General features: G+C 40.3%; 3 protein-coding genes across 3 annotated transcripts in view; all 3 read left to right on the plus strand.

Moving 5' to 3' along the window:
- LOC309516572 (olfactory receptor 14A16-like) overlaps positions 1–23,849 on the plus strand; it is a gene marked incomplete at both ends in the record, with an annotated part of 40,752 nt that extends 16,903 nt beyond the window's left edge. The window contains 2 exons of the mRNA XM_082195333.1: positions 22,568–23,128; positions 23,841–23,849. Of these exons, the coding sequence (XP_082051459.1) occupies positions 22,568–23,128; positions 23,841–23,849 (570 nt within the window). The remainder of the gene's footprint in view (positions 1–22,567; positions 23,129–23,840) is intronic.
- LOC309517302 (olfactory receptor 14J1-like) lies at positions 5,837–6,754 on the plus strand (the record flags this gene model as incomplete). The annotated part of the gene is made up of 1 exon (XM_082196444.1): positions 5,837–6,754. The coding sequence occupies one exon, from the start codon at positions 5,837–5,839 to the stop codon at positions 6,752–6,754; it is 918 nt and encodes a 305-aa protein (XP_082052570.1).
- LOC309517461 (uncharacterized protein) lies at positions 11,178–17,893 on the plus strand (the record flags this gene model as incomplete). Its single annotated transcript, XM_082196694.1, has 4 exons — positions 11,178–12,097; positions 15,936–16,092; positions 16,255–17,187; positions 17,867–17,893. The coding sequence occupies 4 exons, from the start codon at positions 11,178–11,180 to the stop codon at positions 17,891–17,893; spliced, it is 2,037 nt and encodes a 678-aa protein (XP_082052820.1).
- Positions 23,850–25,943: the final 2,094 nt, after the last annotated feature.

Raw genomic sequence — 25,943 nt, forward strand, 5'->3', positions numbered from 1 at the left:
CCACATAACACTCATTTCATTCAAATTTGATGAAACAGACTGACATATGTCCCATTACTGGTATTTCAAAGGTGTTTTGTGTTAGGCAACTTCCTTAAAAAAAAACTCAGCAATTTTGGGAGTTTCCTTAAACAACACTGTGCTGAAAGTGTGTTGCTCTACAAATGGACAGCCCATAATATCTGTAGCAGCCACAAAGGAAGTTAAGCATGGTTGTATCCTAGCTCCCACACTGTTTAATTTATATATAAATATTGTCCAGAGTTTAACATCCCCAGAGTATCATGCCCCTATATTGGCCACAAAAACCATCTCTATATTATTATATGCAGATGATGCAGTCTTTCTATCTCAAACAAAAGTGGGCCTAAAAAGACTGATGAGGGCATTCACAGGATACTGCCAAAGAGAACAGTGGGCTGTGAATTACAAGAAAAGGAATGCCATGGTGTTTTCAAGAAACTATAGGGCCCATAGATGGTATATGGATAATCAGTTGATCAAACAAGTTAAAGTTTTTAAATACCTTGGCCTTATTTTTCAGTCAACAGGTTCATGGGGAGCACATCAGAAATATGCAAAGGGGGGGGGGAGTCTCAAAGCACCAAAATTCTGACACACATTTTCTGTACAAAAGTTGGCAATCACATACCATCAGCACTTGAAGTGTTTAAAGCTAAACCCCTAGCACAGTTATTATATGGGGCTCAGATTTGCCCAGGCACTCTCCTTGGATCTACACAAGCTGTTCAGTCTAAGTTCTTAAGGCAATTTTTTCCTGTTCCATCCTGTGTTCCAAATGCTCCATTGAGCTTAGAGGTTAATCTCCTCTCTGTTGAATTATAGATTTGGTGCAGGACATTTAGTTATTGGCTTTGACTAAATTTAAACCCCACCGGCCTACTACCCTTAGTATCACAAGATTGCCATGAGAGCGTCTGGATTTAAATTGTCAACCCAAAGCTTTACTTTTCTGGTTTTTCATCACAACAGTTATTAATTAAAAAGCTCAACAACGCTATGCATACACTTCACACACACACACACACACACACACGTATTCTCCCCCTCACAAACAGGCATTTCCTACACTGATTGTAACAGAACAAAATAGTAAAAACAGTGAGGCAAGACTTTGTTCACAGGACTGTTGCTGGGCCATTCAAACCATTCAGGCTTTACCAGTTCTTAGCTGCACTGCCATATTGGCTGAATGGTGAAGTAAAAATAAACAATGTAAATGAGAGCAGATTATAGGTTTAAAACACAAACTTCAGTTTAAGTATAGAGGTAAGCCACATACAAATTTACAATGCGCTACAAAGCAGAAACCTGCAAACTAAGTTTCCTACATAGCCTATGACCTGTGTAAGCAGTAAGCATGTTCTACAACAGGGATGAGGAATTTGTGACCCTCCAGATCTTGTTGGATGGACTCCCATCATTGCCAACCAGTATGGTCAGGAATTATGAGCATCGTAATCTAGAAACACCCGGAGTTTCACAGGTTCCTCAGCTCTGTATTACAGTCTTGCATATTATGCTCCCTTACAATTTAGCCCATGTGCACCTACTTTTTCCTTTGATCATCCCAGCATAATTCCCTACTTCTTTTGGTTGAAGACATCCCTGAATAACTTTGACACATGTACTGGATAAGATGTACCTTTCATTAAATGCTTCATTAAAGCAAGAACTTTGAGATCTCAAAAGTTTATGAACACCCATCATTTGTGTAACAAACCCTGCAGTATTGTTGAAGTGTACAGTGTGTTTTGATTGAGCACAAACATGGCACCAAAAGCAGGATGTTTACACTTGGATAAAAAAACATCTATTACACAGACATTCTTCACCAGAATATCCCGAAATTCAATTACATTGTATATTCACTAATTGTCTTGATTTATGATTAACAGAATTATTAAGGTTGTAATGACAGAATGTTAAAAAGCTAGCTGCTCTACCAGCCCAGTAGTAACCTGTAAATAGCATCAAAAGATCATATTACTATTGAGAAACAATGTATAAATTTAATAAATCTAATCTAAATCTAAATCTAAGCTGTTTCTGCTGTACAAACCCTCTGTATTTCTGGAGTACCTAAAATGTGCAGTATATATCTGGCATTTTCTAAAGTATTAAGTAGATAAATGACTTACATTTATTCCATAGATTTCTCTTGGCTTCTCATGCACTTTCTGCTCCCAGAACTAAGTGTTTCCCAGTGTGCTAAGATGCATTATAAGTGTTCCCCTGCTCTTGTTGAGGCAGGAAAATCATATCTTTACTGGCAGTAAGAGTTTAACGCAACCATCAGGAGGTGGTTTATTAATATGATCTTAATTTCCCTGAGGACTTAGCCTCAGCAAGCCACTTCAAGCCATGACTGCAGGTGTGTAGAAAAATTAGTTTTACAATCTATGTTTTCCTAACGTAATTAAGAGAAACTTTATCTATAGGAGTTTCTGACAATGGCATAGCATTCAAAACAATCAATATTGCATACAATGACTCATAGACAATATACAGGGTTTAAGATGGGGATCTTTTCTAGTCAACTTCTAGATGCTGAGGAACCTGAGACCTGCTGAATAAAAAGCATGTGGCCGACCATTGAGCTATGGATTAAGATGGCATGCGTAGGAAATCTGATTATAAACTATTCATATCATTGCTTTACTGGTCTCGAGCATTTGCCTTTGCAACTATTTGTTGTAAGATTTGGGGCTACTACTGTTACAGAAAGGACCAAAGGTTTCAGTAATGGGTGATAATGGCAGCTTGTGAAAAAACAAAAATGTTGTGGCCATTTTGGTTTTGCAATGCAAGTTAATGGAATTTCTAGCTTCATAAAACACTGGAAGAAAAAAAGTGCCCTGCAGGACACCATAACAACTCTGAACATTACCTTGCAAGTAGAAATGTTGCCACTGTGACAGTGCCCATAATAGCATCCCACAGAGCTGATTCAGCAGAACACCATGTTCAATAATATCAAAAGCTGTTGAGAGATCTAGTAGGACAGCCAGGTTACACTTCCCGTCTCTTCCTCAGACACATAAGATATTAGACACCTCAAATGGAACTGCCACAGTTGTGGCATTCAAGTCTCTATGAAGTTGAGTGAGATTACTCTCAAAGTATTAAGCAGACCATTCACAGTTGACCTCCACATGCTCCAGAGCCCCATCCCTCATATCTGATGGGGCTGCTCCATGATTTCAGTCATGGGATTTCTGTCTATCACATGACGGTGTATGTTTTGACTCCACAGAGTGGGAAGTGATGGAGACAGGATGTTTGTGTTACTGTGTTCCGTGTGTCCTTTGTTCTTTTTCTCTTTGCTGTCTGATGCTAGAGAGAGAGGGAGCCATGTTGCAGTGCTCTGTGTGTGTTTATATCTAAATAAAGTAGACTAGCCAAAATGCTGAGTTGCTGAGGTCTGTTACGCAAACTGCAAACACTCTGAGGATCCCTAAGTGTGCCGATGTCTATTCGCATCGGGCGCTGTGATGTTCAAGCAGAAGAAAGCTTCTGAAGCTCCTGAACGAAAGACCAGGAGGGAGAGAACATGCCAGTCAGGCATGTGTCTCTGCCAGGGTCATACTCGAGTGTAGGACAAGCTCCTGACAGTGACAAGCCTCTGGACCTCATGGAAAATCTCAGCTGGAACAGTGGGAATACATGTGGATTAAATGGCTAAAATTTACATTGTGTTATTATACCACTTTAAACAGTCAAAGAATTCTGGGAGCTGTAGTTTGTTAGGGCTGCTGAGAGTTGTTAGGAGGCCCATATTCCCTTCACAAAGTTTGAACACTAAAAGTGTTTAAACAATCCCTATTTCCAAGGAAATGTGGCAATTGTAGCTATGTGATGATTGCTTAGTGGTCTGATACTATTTAAAATGTATAGTGCAAATAAATGTAATGAATTGATAAATAAATAAATGTTCGTGTACTCTCACATACATTCATTATCTATTAATTATATTTTCAGAAATAGCGGAAAATCTATTTTCCTTGGGGGAGTTCTTTGCCCAGTTGTGTTGAACTCTTGGGAGCATGTGCCAGGGAACACAACAAACATAACAATATAGTGGCAATTTTGTACTGCCAATGAAAACAGACTTTTCACTGCCTTGGAGGGTGGGAGGCAATGGAGCGGGGTGAGAGAATATAAATAAATTTTCAGCTGTGCCCGTATGGATGGATGGACATCTAAAGACAACAGAGAGGAAGACACATCATAATTTGGGGGGGAAAGTTGACATGAAGAAAAATAGTAAGTTATTAATATCATTTTACCTTGAATGACTGGACATGTATGTCTTTTTTAACAAACTAACTAACTAGTCATCAAATCCCTACATTTCTTCTCTTGAAATGATTGTCCCACTTAAATCAGAGCATGTGATTTGCCTATAGAGGAACTGCTAATGGGATACTTTCATTTGGCAAGGTAAACAGTACTATAATCTGAAAACCAAAAATGAGATGCTGGCTCTTACACTGATTAATTCTATTTCCTACAACATGCAGTATTCAGATCATTTCCAGAGGGTAATCATATGTCATCCATTCAAGTGGAAACATATTAATCTGCATTATTTAAGAGACTTTATTATAGCCTGTGGTGACAACAACCCAACATTAAGGAACTACTTATGTGTTTATTTTATGTTATCCTGAAAGTTTGTGACCAACTGTGGGACTCTTTATAGAACATTCATTAGAATTATACAAGCAAAATTTAACTGAGTACGAAGTCTAAGCTCTCAGAACTCTCCATTCCATTTTGCATGAATGGGGAGGGAAGCTGCTTCTCTTCTTCGTACTATTTGAATACATCCTCCTCTACATCTTTAGTAAGACTGGGAAGGGAGACATAGCAATAGTCTTTAAGTAATGCCAATATTCCCTTTATTGTGTGAAAGGGAAACAAGAACAATCTGAGACCTACAGTGCTTCTCTGGGAACTGAGCATCATTAAAAACTGTTTGGGAATACATAGCAAAATACATCAGCAAACATGTATTTTATTTCAAGCTCTATTTTGGGCTAAGAATATCCATACCCTTTAGATAATGAAACAGCATCTCCTAAACAGCTCAAATAAAGTGAACATTTTAGTGAACCATAGTGCTACAGTGCATGTTGGGAAGCTACACTAACAGTATAATACAATGTGATGCACAGAGGCCCCATTGTTGCTGAAAAGCAGAAAGGCAGAACATGGTAGGGCCAACTCAGGTGGCAGAAAAAGGCATTGTGCGGGCTCCTTAGTCTGGTAGAGTGGTGGCTTGAAATACATGGTTCCAATACATGGGTCAAATTTTCAGGGTACCCTGTTAAAGAGATTCAGGGAGAATGTATTCTTTCTGAATGCCCAGATGGGTGTCAACCAGCCATAGAACTCCCTAAGATGGTGTTCTGGAGGGATCTTCAAGAAATGACACACCTCATAGGGTGATCCTAAAACCCAGCATCAACACTGAAGGAATAATCTCCTGTGGGTTGGGTGATTCAGGATGTACAACCAATTCCTTTGTGAAAACTTACTGCTAGCTCTAATCAATAAACTTCTCCTTCATGAAGCCCATCCCTCAGTGGCCAAGGCTCACCACATGGGCCCTCAAAATATCCATAAGCCACAAAGAAAAGCTAGATGATTTAGTGTTGAACATATGCTAGTTATAAATTTAGTGTGACAGGTTCTAATTGTGTGTTCATAAATGGTTTTATATTTATTCATTAAACCACTTCAAACTGAATTAAATACAGAGTTGTTGTTTTCTTCCAGGGTTGCCATGCTACTTAACATTAAGTAAAAAATGGATAATCAAACATCAGTCTCTGAGTTTCTTCTCTTGGAATTCTCAGAAGTTCAGGAACTGCAGATGCTACACTTCTTTCTCTTCCTTGGAATGTTCTTAGCAACTGTGACAGGCAATCTTCTCATAATCTTCGCAGTAGCTTTCGACCACCGCTTGCACACCCCAATGTACTTCTTTCTTGTGAATTTGGCAATGCAGGATCTTGGCTCTGTTTCAGTTATTATTCCCAAATCCATGGCCAATTCCCTCATGAACACAAGGCACATTTCATATTTTGGATGTGTTTTTCAGGTCCTCTTGTTCTTCCTCTTTGTTGGATGTGATGTTTACCTCCTTACAGTCATGGCATATGATCGGTACGTTGCCATTTGTGATCCCCTGCAATATGAAATGATAATGAACAGGAGAGCTTGCACCCAAATGGTTGTCGGTGTGTGGTTTGGTGGTCTTCTAAATGCAGCTTTAAACACCGGTGGAACGTTTTCAGTGCCCTTCTGTTCCAATGTTGTCAATCAGTTCTTCTGTGAAATCCCACAGTTACTTAAGCTTGTGTGTTCTGACTTGTACCTAATTGAAATTGGAATTGTTATGCTTAGTACTACTATTGGGTTTGGCTGTTTCATTTTCATCATTGTTACTTATGTACACATCTTCAGTGCTGTTCTGAAAATCCCTTCAGCTGAGGGAAGAAGAAAGGCCTTCTCAACTTGTCTACCCCACCTCATTGTCTTATCCACATTTTTCCTTACAGCAGGCTTTGCTTACCTCAGACCCACCTCTAACACTGCCACACAACTGGATTTGGTGTTTACTATACTATATTCCATGGTTCCACCCATGCTGAATCCAGTAATTTACAGCATCAGAAATAAGGACCTCAAGGCTGCCCTGGCAAAACTTGTAGGTCTGAGGTAATATTTTAAAAAATGCTTTCTCTGTTGCTTTCTTTAAGCAATGGTTTGGTTTGTACTTTTTTGTCTTATTATTTTATAGAGAAAAGAATAAGTGATGCTTGGGATTAAATCTACTATGGACCTTTTGGGGTAATAGTGGGGGAGTGGGGCTAGATTGAATCCTAAACTCATTCAGCTCAGTTACATGGTCTAGCCCCCTGTGTAGAAGACTATTTGAAAGGTGTGCTTTCCTTCAGTCAGGCTTAGGCAGAGTAGCAGCCCAGCCTTGCTGCTGAATGGTGTTTGGCTCTAGTGTAGCATTACACTGGCTTAACATATACCAGTTTCCTTCAAATGAACTTCATGTGCATAGGATTGCTATCTTTGTATATCCTTTCACAGAGAGAATTTAGCAGTTTAACTTAAAAAAGAGTAATACCCAATTTAAGGGCTTCTCCCCACTTCTATTTGTCCCCTGCTTAGAAATCACAGGCCTGAACAGCTTTCTGGGTCCAAGCAGTTTTGCCTTTGCTCTGCCTCTTTCTTCCAGAAAACCCGCTCTTCTGTGCTAAATTGGAATGAACAGAAATCCACGGAAAACCTGACTGCTATTTGTTCCAATTCAGTGCTCAAGATAGGATTTTTTTCCCAACTCTACTGATGTAATCTGTAGCAGCAATTTACCAAAATCCATTCCTCCATACTAAGATCCTCTTGTAACTCCCTAGCTCATTTCCTCATAAATGGTCCTCTTTGGGTATCAAATTCAATAATTATAAATATCACCTATTCAACCTGTATCATTTGCTGATGTTAATAAAATTCCAAATTTTGGTTCAGCTCTTTACTCTCCATATTTTCATTAAGTACAATAATGCAACCCTTCTATATATATATTTCCCATCAGTCTGGAGATTTCAGCAAATGGTTTCACATCTTTTATAGTAACTACTTTTGTGTCCAATTCTGTTTGAAACCATGGTGGCCAATCTCTGAGCAAACCATATGTATGTATGAAAAAATATTGTGAAATGGTTATGTATGTTGCAAAAGGTCTGGACACATTCCACCCCCCCCCCGCCCCTTATTTTTCACCACTGGTACACACCACTCCAATATCCCCAAACATTGTGGGATGCAAGGAGTTCTGGGCAGTTACCCAAGGTCTGTGTTTCTTTTTTGGACAATGAGGCATGGTGGAGACTCAGGTGTCTTTAATATATATGGTTTATTCATACATGTCTACAACCTGAGCCTAGATGGAGACGTTCAATGCATTACAATCCAAGAGGATTACTTGCTTCTCCCACAGGCACAGCAGGCTTGCATCTGCCATGTTCTCTTTCTTTTTATTACAGCCTTTCACAGTCAACCCACATGATGCTCTTCGGGCCCCCTGCTTCCTCCTTGTTGCTACTAACTCAGAAAAAAAATATACATCTCTGAGCCTTGTCATTCAAACTGAAATTCTACACTCTTTAAACCCTTTTGTCTCTGCCCATTAAAACACAGCGGAAGGAAGGGCCGAAGCCCCACCCCAAACCTCCCCAACTCACCAAGTCTTCACCCTTTTGATGGCTGCACAATCAAAGGGCAACCAGGGCTGGGGTGGATGCAACTTTACCAAGATCAATCTGCACATGTCTACACAATATAGGCTTTGTAGTTAATCACTGTCATCAATTCTCCCTGTTTTTTTAAAAGCTCCTCACAGAAGAGCAAATTATTAAGTTCCCACCTTTTATTTTGGCTGTGTCTGAGTAGGCATAATCAGCTAGCCCACAAATCTTAAGACTAGAGAATGTGCTTCCCAAGTCTAAAGAAAATTTATGGGCCAAAGACATCCCAAGTTAGGCCATGTTCAACAGAATTAAGTAAGTTTTTTTACTTATTATTTTGTGTAAATTGCATATACAAACATAAATAAGAACAAAATACATCATTTCAGGAAAGTGCATATAAAATGTCTATTTGAGTAGTGTACTTTAGAAAATATATACAATTTCAATGTGCTTCTTTTTTGCACATTTGTTGTTGTTGCTGGTGTTGGCATCCATCTGTCTGGAGAGAAAATGGGATGAAGTCAAACTACTGCAGAATCATAATGCCTTTGAAAATTTAAAGCATTAAAAACTTTTTCTGTCTACTCAGAAGACCTGTTGGACTCAATTGGTCTTACTCCAAGCAAGATCCCATCTGCACCATGCAATTAAAGCAGTATTATACAACTTTTAACAGTTATAGATTCACCCAAAGAATCTGGGGAGCTGTAGTTTGTTAGGGGTCCTAAGGGTTGTTAGGATACCCCTATTACCTCCACAGAATTTAAACTCTGATAGTGGTTTAACAATACATATTTCCAGGGAAATCTGGGAATTGTAGCTGTGTGGTGATAGGTTAGTGGTATGATACTGTTTTAAATAGATAGTTCAAATGGGGCCTAAATGTGTATAGAACATCATCCTGGTCAATAACATGCAACGATTAATCTAAAAGCACAAATTCAAAAACTAAAACCAGCTAAATCTTCATCGTTTAAAAACTATCAGAGAAGGACTTAATATTGTGTTACTGGATTATGTGATTTTTAAATCATTTAAATTGTTCATTGCTCAGAGAACCCCAGTTATAACCTATGGGTGGATAATAAATGTAATGAATTGATAAATAAACAAATGTACTTTCAAAGACATTCATTATCTTAATTATATTTTCAGAAATAGCAGAAAATCTATCTTTCTTGGGGGAGTTCTTTGCCCAGTTGTGTTGAACTCTTGAGAGCATGTGCCAGTGAACACAACAAACGTAATAACATAGTGGCAATCTTGTATTGCCAATGAAAACAGACTTTTGGCTGCCTTGGAGGCTGGGAGGCAATGGTACAGGGTAAGAGAACATACATAAAATTTCAGCTGTGCCTGTATGGATAGATGATCATCTAAAGACAACAGAGAGGAAGACGCATCATCATTTGGAGAGAGAAAACGACATGAAGAAAGATAGTAAGTTATTTATATCATTTTACCTTGAATGACTGGACATGTATATCTTTCTTTAACTAACTAACTAGTCATCAAATTCCTACATTTTCCTCTTGAAATGATTGTCCCATTTAAGTCAAAGCATGTGAGCTGCCTATAGAGGAACTGCTAGTGGGATACTTTCATTTGGCAATGTAAATAGTACTATAATCTAAGAACCAAATATGAGATTTTGGCTCTTACACGGATTAATTCTATTTCCTACAACATGCAGTATTCAAATCATTTCCAGAGGGGTAGTCATATGTCATCCATTCAAGTGGAAACACATTAATTGCATTAATAAAAAGATTTACTATAACTGTTGGTGACTACAATCCAAACTTAAGAAGAACTACATATGTGTTTATTTTATGTTATCCTGAAAGTTTGTGACCAACTGAGGGACCTTTTTATAGACCATTAACCAGATTTATATAAGCAAAATTTAACTGAGTACAAAGTTGAAGCTCTCAGAATCCTCATTCATTTTGCATGAATGGAGAGGGAAGCTACTTGTCCTCTTGGTACTCTTTGACTACATCCTCCTCTACATCTGAGGTAAGACCAGGAAGAGAGACATAGAAATAGTCTTTAAGTAATACCCATATTCCATTCAGTGTGTGAAAGGGAAACAAGAACAACCTGAGACCTAGAGTGCTTCTCTGGGAACTGAGCATCATTAAAAACTGTTTGGGAATACATAGCAAAATAAACCAGCAAACAGTTATTTTATTTCAAGCTGTATTTTGGGCTAAGAAAATCCGGTACCCTTTAGATAATGAAACAGCATCTCCCAAACAGCCCAAATGAAACGAACATTTTACTGACCTTTACTGCTACAGTGTACGTTGGGAAGCTACACTAAATTTTCAGAGACACCTTTGATGGAATCTTTCAAGGAGTTGGAGATGATGTTTATAAGTATTCCATGCTTAACAAGCATACAGTAAGGTTGGTAGTACAATAGCTTTGTAAACAAGCATTTTAGTTTCCCCACGAATGTCCCAGTAGTCAAACAATCTGCATTTCAATCTGGAGAAAGCTGCGCTCGCTGAGCTCAGGCAATACTGGATGTTGGCATCAATGTCGGTCCTTGTGGAAAGATAACTGCCCAGGTAGGAGAAGTGAACGACCCTTTCCAACGTTACACCATTGAGTTTGATTTGTGGCATTGCAGAGTGGTTGTTTTGTGCTTGTTGGTGCAGCACTTTGTGGGTTTTTTTGGATGTTGAGCAACAGGACAACCTTTTTGTTAGCTTCTGCAAAGATCCTCTATGGGAAATTTAGCGTGACGGATTCTAATTGTGTCTTCATAGAGGATTTGATATTCATTTGATATTCATTAAACCGCTTCAAACTGAATTAACTACAGAGTTGTTGTTTTCTTCCAGGCTTGCCATGCTACCTAACATTAAGTAAAAAATGGATAATCAAACATCAGTCTCTGAGTTTCTTCTCTTGGAATTCTCAGAAGTTCGGGAACTGCAGATGCTACACTTCTTTCTCTTCCTTGGAATGTTCTTAGCAACTGTGACAGGCAATCTTCTCATAATCTTCGCAGTAGCTTTCGACCACCGCTTGCACACCCCAATGTACTTCTTTCTGGTGAATTTGGCAGTGCAGGACCTTGGCTCTGTTTCAGTTATTATTCCCAAATCCATGGCCAATTCCCTCATGAACACAAGGCACATTTCATATTTTGGATGTGTTGTTCAAGTCCTTTCATTTCTCTTCTTTGTTGGATGTGATGTTTTCCTCCTTACAGTCATGGCATATGATCGGTACGTTGCCATTTGTGATCCCCTGCAATATGAAATGGTAATGAACAGGAGAGCTTGCACCCAAATGGTTGCTGGTGTGTGGGTTGGCGGCCTTCTGCATGCAGTTTTAAATACCAGTGGAACGTTTTCAATACTATTCTGCTCCAATGTTGTCAGTCAGTTCTTCTGTGAAATCCCACAGTTACTTAAGCTTGTGTGTTCTGACTTGTACCTAATTGAAATTGGAATTCTTATGTTTAGTTTTACAATTGGGGTTGGCTGTTTCATTTTCATCATTGTTACTTATGTGCACATCTTCAGTGCTGTTCTGAAAATCCCTTCAGCCCAGGGAAGAAGAAAGGCCTTCTCAACTTGTCTACCCCACCTCATTGTCTTCTCCACATTTTTACTTACAGTATGCTTTGCTTACCTCAGGCCCACCTCTAACACTGCCCCACAAATGGATTTGATATTTACTATAATATATTCCATGGTTCCTCCCATGCTGAATCCAGTAATTTACAGCATGAGAAATAAGGACCTCAAGGCTGCCCTGGCAAAACTTTTAGGTCTGAGCCTGAGGTAATCTTTTAAAAATGTTTTTTTCTGTTGTTTTCTTTAAGCAATGGTTTGGTTTGTATTTTCTTTACATATTATTTTATACAGAAAGGGGATAAGCTGTACTTGACTTTAAATCTAAGGTGGATCTCATGTTCTTCCCCAAGATTCATACTCTGATCACCCTAATGTCACGTGGAGGTTAAATTTTTCTTTTTCTTTTTTAATAATTCCATTTTGATTATGTTTTCAGCACCAATGGATATCCCTCAAAGTGCATTAAAACAAATAAAATATCTAAATAAAAAAATAACTTAAGAGGGGCAATCCTACAGCAAGATAAGGGATAAGGATTGGGATTTAGTTTATCTCTGGTTTGGTCAATTGTTTTTCAGCATTTAGTTCCTGACCCCAGCTCTGTTGAAGACACACCAGTATAAAATGCTCAGCCAACTGAGTGGAAGCTGGTTGAGCTGTGGGTGGCATAAATTTCAAAAAAAGGGGCTGTTCCAGAAACATGGTTGGGGTAGGACTGGGGGGAGGTGGGCTAGGCTGTATTTTAAGCCTATTTGGCTCAGTCTCATGGCCTGGCAGCTGGCATAGAAAACTGTTTGAACAGTAAGTCCAAAGTGAGGGTAGTCAGGGGGAATGGCTGAAGCAGGACCAGGTGGGGGGAGTGCTTAGGCTATATCCTAAGCCTATTCAACTAGGTCATGTAACCTGGTTTAGAGCACTCTCATTTTAAAACAATCATTTTTAATTAAATCCTTACAGCATATTACAACATCACACAAACATACAATATCCCACCCTAACCAAGATGATAAAGTTTGGGCAATACATCAGAAATAACAGCCAAATACGATATAAGTTCTCATCCATGAAAACATTCGCACACAGGGTAATATACAGATTATTCTAACCAAAAGTTTTTATAGTGTCAAAGGAGCCCTCTGTTTTAATTTTTAGCCATATATTTAATAAAACCTTTCCAATCAGTTGCAATTGAATCATTATGCTTCAGTCTTTGTGCCAATTTTTTTTTATTGCTCTCTTTTTTCCTCAAGTGCTACTTGCCCTAATTTGTTTCACCTTCTCGTATATTGTTATTATGAGCCTGGCTCCTAGACAACTTTTGAGGGGTCTGAAGCTAGTGTTATTTCCTGCCAAAGGTTAAGAAGCATTGCCAGGTCTGGACATTAGAGGTGTTTGTCGAGGGACTGATTTTATTTCAACAAATCCTTCCAGAACTGAACCACTTCCCACATCTCCACCACATATGCTGATTTGAGCAAACATTCCACAAGTTGATCAGCAGTTCGCTGAATAAGGAAAGTATGGGCTAAATGTATAACCATGAGATATCCCTCTCAAGTACTACCTCTTTTGTCAAGGCTGAGACAGATTTTAAAGGAAGTTTCAGTTTCCCCCACACTGAAGTCCAGACACACTGAAGTTGGAAAATTGCCAGACTTCAGAACTCTTATCAGTTGCAGGACTTTGTGAGCAACTGAACTAAAGACTTGGCTGTGGACTTTAACACAGCAAAGACTTTGAAAGAAAGAACCCTCTCTGGGCTCAGAGAGTGAAGACAACTTGTAGCATCTGTAAATAGTGTATGTACAGTAGTGCATGTTGGTGTTTGCCTAGTGAAGACCACTCTGCTAAATGGCTGTTTTCTGTGGTGAGTTTTACTGCTTGTCTGAGCTTCCGCAGCACATGCACCCAACACCCCAACAGCCTGCCCTTGGCCAGTGCAGATAGGTAAATCATAGAGTTGGAAGGGACCCTAAGGGTTATCTACTCCAACCCCCTTCAATGCATTCATGACAGATGTCCATCCAACTTCTGCTTAAATGATCATGATAAAGTAAAGATTGACAGTGTGTTTATCTAAACTACTGTAGCAAATACAAAATTTCTTTTTTAAGAAATTGGTTTATGGATATTATACTAAAAAAGCAACAACAATGGTCTTATGCATCTTTGTTTTTATATGGTTTTGGCATTTTAGGTATGGCCTTTTTTTAAGCAAATGGATTATACATTTTTAAAATAAATATAAGGTATTTATATACTTCTATTTCCTAGGGAAGGTGCGGGCAATCTAACCAATCAATATTAGCTTACAGCCATGGCATATTCATAGTGAAGCAATAGTAAGTCTGCCTCAGGGTAGACCTAGTAGCCTGGTAGAAAATTGAAACATAGATCTGCATTTATGAGCATGCTCAGAACTGTTTCCTTGAAGGCCAATCCTCCATAGAACTCTGAGCACTTCTGGTAACCAAAGAAGCAAAAAAGAGTGTTTCCTACTTTAGGGTTTTTGTGATGTTGTTTTTTTAAAAAATGTTTTGTTTAGCATTTAATACCTGTTTTGTGAATTTGTTAAAGAAAGAGAGACAGAGAGTGGCCAAACAAGCAGCTTTGGACACAGTGTGAGTCCATTGGGCACAGCATGAGTCCATTTCAACTGACATTCATCAGTTATTCAGTTCAGTGGTTTTCAACCAGTGTGCCATGGCACCCTGGGGTGCCTTGAATGATGGTCAGCGGTACTGCAGTCAACACGGGCCTCCATCCCTCTTTTGTTCTCTCCCTTCTCATGGCAACAGCTGCCAGGAAGACTCTCAAGGAGAGTGGAGAGGTGAGGAGGCTGAGGGAAAACTCCACAAGGGTGAGTGTGGCTGTCTTGTGGGGAAACGCCCTCCGAGCCTCAGAAGCCGAGTTATGTCACAGCCCCTCACCCCTTTTCAAACACCCTCCATCTGGACAGCTGTCGCCACTGCCCCTGGTCTCTGAGCTGCCCTCCCACCTAAAAGATAGGTGCCTTCTCACACTACCCCATATGGTCCTGTGAAGAGAAAGACCCCAGCCTTAGCAACCCAACAGGGATTGGCCAAAGGTGAATGTGAGGCCAACATCTTCCTTACTTTGGGAGGCAGCAGTGGGTGCCCCCAGGCCTGCATGGCAGAAAGCCTCCCTTTTAGTGAAGGACACTGAACTCCCAGGCAGGCATTGTACACAATAAGCACAAGAAAGACCCGTGTGCTTGCTGCCTGCCCGGCCTCTCATTTGTCCATCCATTCCCAAGAGCAAGGCGTGGCAGACTGGCTGGCTGGGCTACCTCAACTACTTGCTTGCTTACTCCAAGACCACCTCAGTTTCTGGCAACCAGCACCCCTTGGCCAACCCCAGAGGACCATTTGCATGGGGAGCTTGTAGCCAGAGCTGCTGCAACAAACAGCCATGCAAGCCTATGGGAGGCAGAGACGTGAGCAGGCATCAGAGGAGGGAGGGAAGAAAAGAGGGATGGAGGCCATGGTTGCCCGCAGCACCCCTGACCATCATTCAAGGCACCTAAGGGTGCCACGGCACACTGGATGAAAACCACTGGTGTAAAAGATTTCAGTCTTAGATGTGTCAGACTTCTTTGAAGTCTCCTCAGTCCCACTCACCTCACAGAGTGTTTGTTGCGGGGAAGGATGGGAAAAGAGAATGTTAGCCACTTTGAGACTCCTTCGGGTAGTGATAAAGCGGGATATCAAATCCAAACTCCTCCTCCTCCTCCTCCTCCTCCTCCTCCTCTTCTTCATTTAAGCAGCCACTGCCAGCAACCCACCACACACACATAGAGAAAAGTGATTTAGGAACTTTAAAAAAACCCTCCAGTGCAAGCCTCTAAGCAGAACTTTGGATCATAGTCGTTATAAACATAACTGAATCTCAACCCTCAAAATACACATCTGATTCACAGCTGCTGAGCTGTAGAAGGCTTGTGAGAATTAAACCTTCTGGGTATAATTAGTAACGAGACATTGATAAAGCTCATTGCTAACCATTTCACCCCTTTGTTGAATAGCTTAGTTTCCAATATCTGCCCTTCAGTGATAGAGATTACATTGGTTGGAATGAGTCTCGATGACAGGGAGGGCAGTCAGAGATTCACCACCAAAGGATTCTTTCATTTTGGCTTCTCTTACCAAAAGACAGGAGTGCAAGTAGAACACATCACCAGGGTAGGCTTCTTGGCAAGGTGGATGATGTAGCAACGGAGGAGGCACAAGCCTTTTTGGACAAGTAATCACAAATAATCAAAGCATGTTTGCCAAGAAAGATTTCCTGGTTCAACTAAATAAGAAAGAATTAGAAAGAAGTAGTATGGCAGCTTTGCTTCCCAGGCACCAAACAAAGGTCTGAGACACACAATGATGAACCAGTCAAGAGCAAATGGATTCCTTCTACATGGATTCCCTGATATTCGGGAGGTGCAGATATTTCACATCAGCCTTTTTGTCATAATATATCTGGTGGCCCTCATAGAAAACCTTATCATCATCACTGTCATCTTCTACAGCCACCAGCTTCATACACCCATGTACTTTTTTCTCGCCAACCTGTCATTGCAAGACCTTGGCTCCATATCAGTTACAGTTCCCAAGTCCATTGCAAATTCCTTGATGAAGACCCAAACGATCTCTTACTCTGGATGTGTCTGCCAAATATTCTTCCTTGCTTTCTTCGTGATGTCCCATTACGTCTTCCTTGGTGTCATGGCATATGATCGCTATGTTGCCATCTGCAATCCACTGCATTATGAGACTGTCATGAACAAGAAAGCTTGTATTCAGATGGCAACCAGTGCATGGATTGGTGAACTTTTCTATACAACAGTGTACACTGGAACAACATTCAGAGTTGAGTTCTGTTCTAATGTCATCAATCAGTTTTTCTGTGAAATCCCACAACTGCTGAAGAACTCTTGCTCTGACTCGGATAACACTGTGATTTGGGTTGTGACTTTTGGAGTTTGTTTAGCCTTCATCTACTTTGCTCTTATTGCTTTTTCTTACGTTCAGATCTTCAGAGCAGTCCTGAAAATCCCATCCAGACACGGGAAGCAAAAGGTCTTCTCAACTTGTTTGCCTCACCTTATTGTTATCACCCTGTTTTTGGTAAGTGGCACCTTTGTCTATTTAAGACCAACATCTGGGTCTCCATCAGCATTTGACCTCTTGGCTTCTATGTTCTACTGCATGGTGCCACCAGTAACGAATCCAATCATCTATAGCATAAGAAACAAGGATCTTAAAATGGCATTCTGGAAGTTGCTGGTAAATATATTCCCCCAATTCTTAGACAAAAGACATTCTCCATTTTAGGAAACAGTTTCAGTTGCCTAGATGGTGTGCTTAAGTTTTGTTCAATCCTATGTTTGCTTACTTAGAAGAGGATATCATTACATTGAATAGGAATTCTAGTCTCAGGAAAGTGTACATTGGATTGTAGCCTTATATCACACATTTACTTCATCTTTACACCAGGGGTGAGTATCTGTGGCTTTCCGGGTGCTGTTGGACCACAAAATCCATTCTCCCTATCTACTAGCCATTTGTTTACTTAGAAGTGGATATCACTACATTGAATAGGAATTCTAGTCTCAGCAAAGTATACATTGGATTGTAGCCATATATCACACATTTACTTCATCTGTATATGTCTTTAGACCAGGGGTAAGTATATGTGGCTTTCTGGGTGCTGTTGGACTACAACATCCATTCTCCCTATCTACTAGCCATACATGCTAGAGCTGATGGTAATTGGGTTCCTGGAGACTACTGGAGATTATTGTGTATAGAACTGCCATTTCCCATTGAAATCTAGATGATCTAAAACTTATTTAACACTGATGTTAGTACTGAATGCACAATATGAACATGTGAAAATCCTTTGAATTAAACTGTATGAAACTTTATATTCATTAATATTTGAATTAATTTTTACTTCTTGCAGTGGAGATACAGGCTGATAAAAACATAATTGTATTCAACTGACCTTACCTATATACCTGTCCTTGCATGTGCCATATATTTTCACTTGTTTTTAATTGATCATTTGTGTCCAGATGCTATAAACCTGCATATATGAGACAGGTAGGGAGGAAAATGGCTTTGATGTGGCTGCTATTTCCCATTTGTTATGATTCCACATCCCAGCACTGCTCGTACCAGGAAGTCTATATTTAGAAGAACTGTGAGTTGAGCCATAGCTAGAAGAAGGTGGAGACTGGAGAGAAAAGGGCCATCGGGGGGAAAACAGGTGCTTTCTAATGTGCCTTGATCCCAGCATTTTGTATTTGACTTCTTTTAGTAATGTTTTCTTTTGAAATGCTTAAGTTAATGTTTACTATGCTATGGATTTTTGTGTTTTTATATTGTAAACTGTTCTGTGATCCTCAGATCAAGGGCGGTATAGAAATTTCATAAATAAAAAAAATATATTTGTGAACTTTAATGTGTTAAATGTGCATCTGTAGTTGACATCCTTTCCATTATTTTATTAGGAAATTTTTAAGATCATGTATTACTTTCCTGTTAATTATGTTGCTTTGAATGTATATTTTATATTTGTCTTTCTTCTGTAATTTTCTATTCTGGATTGTTTTATTTGATGTTTAATGTGTTGTAAACTGGTTTGGGACGCGGGTGGCGCTGTGGGTAAAACCTCAGTGCCTAAGACTTGCTGATCATAAGGTCGGCGGTTCGAATCCCCGCGGTGGGGTGAGCTCCCGTCGTTCGGTCCCAGCTCCTGCCAACCTAGCAGTTCGAAAGCACGTCAAAGTGCAAGTAGATAAATAGGGACCGCTTTCTAGCGGGAAGGTAAACGGTGTTTCCGTGTGCTGGCTCACCAGATGCAGCTTCGTCACGCTGGCCACGTGACCCGGAAGTGTCTTCAGACAGCGCTGTCTCCCGGCCTCTTGAGCGAGATGAGCGCGCAACCCTAGAGTCGGTCATGACTGGCCTTTAGGCAGGGGTACCTTTACCTTTAAACGGGTTTGAGGTTTTTCTTCTTCTCAAGCAGTACAGAAATAAATGGAGGAGGAGGAATAAACAACTCCTGGATCCAGAAGCTTTTAGGTTATAAGGCATTTTATGATTGGGTGGATTATGGTTCCAGCATCTAATGAGCTTTGAAGCTGATGGTTCCAGCTCCTACTGCGGGTGTACATGGGAAGAGCCTTCTCTGCAGTGGCTCCACATTTCTGTAATGACTCTCTCAGCTGTGTCATGCTTCAACATTGCTGTCTTTTCAAAGTTAGGTAAAACATTTCAGTGATATGGAAGGTGGTAATAGATCTGTTCCAAACCAATACAAATCTGTTTGGTTCTGATGTATGCATTTAATTCCTTTTCTTTAATCTGTCAGTTCCTGCTATAAGCAAGAAGTATGGATATGTTTCTATGTGCTGATGAAATTTCTCTCTCTGGGAAAGGGCCAGTGAGGGTCAGTAGATGCTGGAGGGTTGGGATTGATGCTTTTTAAAAAGTTTTGAATGCACTATCATTTTGTTCTGTATATTTTTGTGTCTGTTCTGAAACTCAATAAAAAAATAGATATTTAAAAAATGCACTTTAGTGTTCAGGCCTTTGGGAAAGGCTGAGATACCCATCTTTCAATTAACACTGTCTTTAAGACATCACATGATTAGAGGTGGTTTGTTCTGCTTGTCTTTTAAAATTAATAGCACAAGAGGTATTGTGAGATTTTAAAAAGCTTTCTTTGAATGGACACACTTTTCCCTATGTGGCTAGCAGGAGTTAAATTCTGCTCAGTTTCTGTGTGCAGGCTTGGTCTCAGCAGGAAAGAAGCATGCACAAAGAAAGCCTTGGAAAAGAGGTTCTCCCCCCTCCCCTCATGGGGTAAATGCAACCTAACTGAACATAATTTAGCTTTCATTGTTGATATCAGAACAAAAGAAAAGCCTGGTGACTGTCAGGGCCCTTTTACGCATATCTGGCGCCATGGAGAAGGCAGTGGAGAAGCAGGTGAAGGAGGGAGGGGCACTGGGGGCAGCTGTTGCAGTGTGCAACTTTGAGTGCAGGGATCTTCCAAGGTAGAGTGGACAGGGGAACAGTGGTAGAGTCACGTTTATGATGTGCAGAGCTTGGGATGCAAAGCACACACCACACAGCCAAGGAGGTGGTGTGTCATGGAGCCAGCGGAGAAAACTCCGGACTGCGGGAAAGCAGCCGGAGCATTCCTGCCTCCAACCGGCACCAAGCCCCCACTCCATCTCACTTACCTCCCCGATCTCTCCTCCCCGGACTCTCCCCGGACTCTCCGCCTGGCACCCTCCACTGCTTGGCACCCTGGCTCGCTGTGCCACTACGCCCAATGGTAAAGACGTCTCTGGTGACTGGGCTGTACAGGTGTTCAGCCTGTTGTAAGCCATCTTGGAAATCATTCAACTGACAGAATTTCAAAGTAAATAAATACATATATGCGATAAACTGACCATGCGGACTGTCATGCAAAAGTGTGAATGGTGAAACTGAACTGGAGGAATCCAAGAAGACCTTGTGGCACAGGGGGATTTTGAAACTGCGTATTTGAATTTACCTGGAAGTTGTAACTATGGGTTTCAGGTAGCTCTCAGGGCAGACCCAAGACATTTTGCTGCCTGTAGCAAACAATACAACCATGGGTCCCTCCACCATGCAACCTAATGAGGACATTGAACAGTCACCAGATGATAAATGACTTAGCATGTCTTGGTCTCTGAGAAAAGATGATCACAGAACTGATTCCTAGAAAAGGCTGGTGTAGAAAGTTGTTGTTGTTGTTGTTCTTCTTCTTCTTCTTCTTCTTCTTCTTCTTCTTCTTCTTCTTCTTCATCTTTTAAAAACTGTTTGCACATGAGGGAGAAGAAGCCTTAGGGCTATTGCAGTCTCTGCAAAAGGACCATTCTTTCTATGACAAATTATACACTCACCCACTGAGAAGTGATGAGATTGTGGATGCAGCAAAAAAGGCATGGATGTTTTGATTGAATTCATAAAAATCCGCAGCTTCTTTACAAGCAGAAGCAGCATCACAGACCACAAGGTTCAAAGACAGGGATAAAAAAAGCTTCAGGATTTAACTCCCATACCCATCTCTGTACTCCGGTGTTCTTCCCTCCTTGCAGAAACAAATGAAGAGAAGTGGATGTTGTATAACAGGGATGAGGCTGTTTTTCAGCCTGAGGGCTTCACTCCCTTCTGGGCAAGTTTCCTGGAGCCACTAATGAATGGTGTACCTCACCTGCGGCAAAAGAGGCCAGAGTAAAAACAATGTGAGCTTTAGCTTTCCACAACAGGCTAGTTTCTACATGCGCTTGTAGCATGTAGCATATCTTCTTTATTATCCATTTGGGCAAGCCAATACCACTGATTTCAAGAACATATTCCAGCCAAATAAAAAAATTAAAGGAGTATGCAAAGATGGGCTGGTGTGGGATTGTGACCATTGTTGGAAATATGGCCTGAGAGTGCTGAGGGTTAGATAAATTTGACCCCGGGCCTGAAGTTTTCCACACCTGTCATATAATTTCTGCATCAGAAAATCAGAAAGTATGCTTGATAAACAGCAGACATTGTATAATATCTGTGGAAAATTCAACCAAACAAATGAAGTTGATTACTCAATGATAATATGGGAACACCCCATGCATCATCTAATCTTGCCCAGGACTGAATCATAAGTTGCTTGATGTGAATGCCAGAAAGTAACATTGTTAACAATTCTTCTACTCCTTGTGATTGCCAACATACTGAGGTTTCTTTCAACCTGCACAAAAATGCAAATATAACAAGTAGAATGTGGAGTCTTCTCTTAGAAGTCAGTCTGTGCTATATTAAAAAGACAGAGACAGTTCTAATGCAAAAAGTTGGTCTGCAAGCCTCACTATGGAGCATAAAGCAATCTACATTGTTCTGTGGATGCTAGCCTTAAATCATATACAACATGTAAGTGTTGTGGAATTCATTTGCCATTATCGATCTGTTATTACTTGCTTTGTTTTAGAACTTTTTGGCAGGGGGTAAGCAACAAAGAAAACCAATTTCATAGTTGTGTAAAGGATTTCAGTCCTAGACATGTTAATTTAAATAGCAACAGCCAACAATCCACAACCCACACAGGGTTATGTCATAGAGAAAACTGTTCTAGGAACATTTTTTTAAAGAAACACCCCACTCTGGTGCAAGCCCCTTACATACGCCAATGCAGAACTTTGGATCATAGTCATTCTAGGTGCATCTCAACCCTCAATACACATTTGATCCACATCTGCAGAGCTGTATGTAGGAGGCTCATGAGAATCAAACCTCCTGGGTATAATTAAAAGTGAGACGTCGTTAAAGCTCATTGCTATGCATTCCACCCTTTACCACATTCAGTACAAAGAGAAAGATTTCCTGATACAACTGAAAGAGAAAGAAGCAGTGTGGTAGCTTCCTTTTCCTAGGCACCAAAGCCTGAGACACAATGATGAACCAGTCAAGAGTAAGTGCATTCCTTCTACATGGATTCCCTGATATCTGGGAGGTGCAGGTATTTCACATCAACCTTTTTGTCATAATATATTTGGTGGCCCTCACAGAAAATATTATGATCATCACAGTCATCATCTATAGTCTTCAGCTTCATACACCCATGTACTTCTTTCTGGCCAACCTGTCATTGCAAGACATTGGCTCCATATCGGTTACAGTTCCCAAGTCCATTGCAAATTCCTTGATGAAGACACAAACCATCTCTTACTCTGGATGTGTCTGTCAAGTATTCTTCCTTGTTTTCTTCATGTTGTCTCATTATCTTCTCCTTGTTGTTATGGCATATGACCGCTATGTTGCCATCTGCAATCCACTGCATTATGAGACTATCATGAACAAGAAAGCTTGCATTCAGATGGCAACCAGTGCATGGATTGGTGGACTTTTCTATGCAACAATGTACACCGGAACAACGTTCAGAGTTGAGTTCTGTTCTAATGTCATCAATCAGTTTTTCTGTGAAATCCCACAGCTACTGAAGATCTCCTGCTCTGACTCGGATATCACTGTGATTTGGGTTCTGACTTTTGGAGCTTGTTTAGCTTTCATCTCCTTTGCTCTTATTGCTTTTTCTTACATTCAGATCTTCAGAGCTGTACTGAGAATCCCATCCAGTCACGGGAAGCAAAAAGTCTTCTCAACTTGTTTACCTCATCTTATTGTTATCTCCCTGTTCTTGGTAAGTGGTAACTTTGTCTATTTCAGACCAACCTCCAGCTCCCCATCAGCATTTGACCTCTTGGTTTCTTCATTCTATTGCATGGTGCCACCAGTAATGAACCCACTCATTTATAGCATAAGAAACAAGGAACTCAAAATGGCATTCTGGAAGTTTCTGACCAATATTTCCCACCAATTCTTAGACAAAAACCATTCTCCAATTTAGGTAACTGTTTCAATTGTCTAGATGGCTTGCATAAGTTTTGTCTAGTCCTATGTTGTTGTTTTTACTCAGAAGTGGACATCACTGCATTGAATGGGAATTAATATCAGAAAAGTGTACCTTGGATTGTAGGGTTACATTGCATGTTTCCTTCATCTATATAGATCTTTAGTCCAGGGGTGAATATCTGTGGCTTCCTGCAACATCCATTCTCCCTATGTCCTAGCTGTACATGCTGGAGCTGATAGTAATTGGGGTGTTGAAGATTCTTTAAGGTTGTTTTGTATAGCAATGCAATTTCCTATTGAAACCTGGAGGACCTAAAAGCTATGTAACACTGATGATCGTACTGAATTCCCTAGTAAGGACATGTGAAAACCTTCCACCTTAATCTCTACCAAAGCTTCTGTTTATTAATATTTGAATTAATTTTTACTTCTTGGAGATATAAGCTTATAAAAACATAGTTTTATTCAACTGACCTTACCTATATACCTATTTCTTGCAGGTACCATAGATTTTCACTTGTTTTTAATCAATCATTTGTGTCTAGATGCTATAAACTTGCATATATGACAGGTAAGGTGGAAGATGGCTTTGATGCAGCCACAACTTCCCCTTTATAAAGGAATGGGAGCATGTGACTGGATGAAACCTGCCACAGTCTAAGTAAATCAAGAGATAGTGCAACCTGCAGTAATACCCCTAATGAAGATGGAAGGATTTTTTACTGGGATCATTTATATCTTCAATTGTGGGGGCCAAATGCAGCTCTTCAGGCCTCTCTACTTGCCTTTTGAGACTGTCCATGGGCCACACATCCTCACCAACCAAATCCCCTCTCCAACCCTGTTTCACACCCTTTTTGAGTGTTTCCTCTGGCTGGAATGTGCCCTTGAGCTCTGATAATGTCTCTTTTTTTGTCTGGATGGATGGGGGTATACAGAGGGGTATGAGAGTGTATAGAAACTAACCTACTTTACAGGGGTAAAATTCACATTCACTGCCATACCCAGTTTTGTCTCTGGCCCCATCCAGCAGTGGCATGTGACCCTTGAAGTTTGCCATTGATTTAATGTGGTGCTTGGCTGAAAAATGTTCCTCATCCCTGCTTTAGGCCCAAGCATCCTCATGTACTGGATGTGACAGATTCCCCCCCCCCCCCATTTGCCATATTGCTTCCAGTCTATCAGCATTTAGTTGGGAAGTGGAGTTGCACTGAAAATCCTCACCACTTACATCACATGTGCTGGATTGCACCTCCTGTCATGTAAATATGAACATTGTAGGGAGGAAACCTTCATATCTATAGCTCCCTCTCAGCTGATGTTTACAAGTGGATATAAGGGAGGAAAGTTAGTTGATATGTGCAATGTTTGGGGCTGGCTTAAGTGGAACCCCACATCCATATTTACAGAACGTTTGAGTGTTCTGACTGTATAGGACTAAGGTATGACAAGCAAACAGACCCTCACACAGCATGCTGAACTTTAGATAGCTGAACTTTAGATATGCTGAACTTTAGATAGCAAGGGGAGAATAAGAATAAACATCTCAGCTGTTTATTTATATGCATATTTATATATTGCTATTCATTTGCCATGCATATTTATATATTGCTATTCATTCAAAATAACAGAGTGGTTCACAAAAATATGCATAAAATCATACAATAAAAACCACATAGAGATGTTAAAATCAGAAGTCAGCTATTATGGAATGATGTATCCTTCATTGCCAGCATTAACCTGATGGAATAGAAAAGTTTCCAGCAGAAATTTAAAAGCTGAAACACAATGTGTCCGCTGTATCTATATTGGCACTGTCTTCCATTAAAGGCTCAGTTTCTTGTTGAAAGGAGCACTTCAGCAATCTCTTGAAGAAAGGTTATGACAATATTTTGTTTTCTTGCTAATTATGCTGTTTGAAATGTGCAGTTTATATTTGATTCCTTTTAATAATGTTTTCTTTTGAAATGTTTAAGATAATGTTTACTATGCTATGTTTAATGGTCATTGTATTTGTTCAAAAACAAAAAGTTGTAAAAAAAGAAGCATTGCCTTTTAAATTCAGGGTCCTTTCACTGTGCAACCCCACCCAAGCACCTAGCATTGGAAAAGAGGTTCTTTTTTCTGCTCCCACTGTGATGTAAATGTAGCTGAACTGAACAAATTTAACTTCCACTGATGAGAACAAAAGAAAGGTCTGGTGACTGGGTTCAGCCTTTTGTAGGCCAGATGTCAGGGACTGGGCAGAGGAGGAATGGTGGAGACTGCCTCCCCAGCCTGTCCCTTCTAGAGAAGAAGGAGACAGATCAGAATTACAAAAGGGGTTTGAGGGAAGTTATAGCTCAGAGGCAGATGAGGGGGAAAGTTGGGAAATAATGGGAAAGGAGGAGGAGGAAGAGACTATGGGAGAGACAGCTGATGGACTCAGTGTCTTTAGAAAGCATTCCAGACCCACGCCCTACCAGAACACAGCAGACCTTGAAAGTAGGAGAGCAAAGAGCTCAAAGGCAAAAGGCGCTTTCCAGCACCCATAGTGATGACTTATGAGGAAATGGGAGAGACAGAGGGGATGGGGTTTCACTCGGAGCAATACCATTACTCCA

Source organism: Podarcis vaucheri (assembly GCF_965113315.1).
Source record: "Podarcis vaucheri genome assembly, chromosome: 13".
NCBI classification, from domain to species: domain Eukaryota; kingdom Metazoa; phylum Chordata; class Lepidosauria; order Squamata; family Lacertidae; genus Podarcis; species Podarcis vaucheri.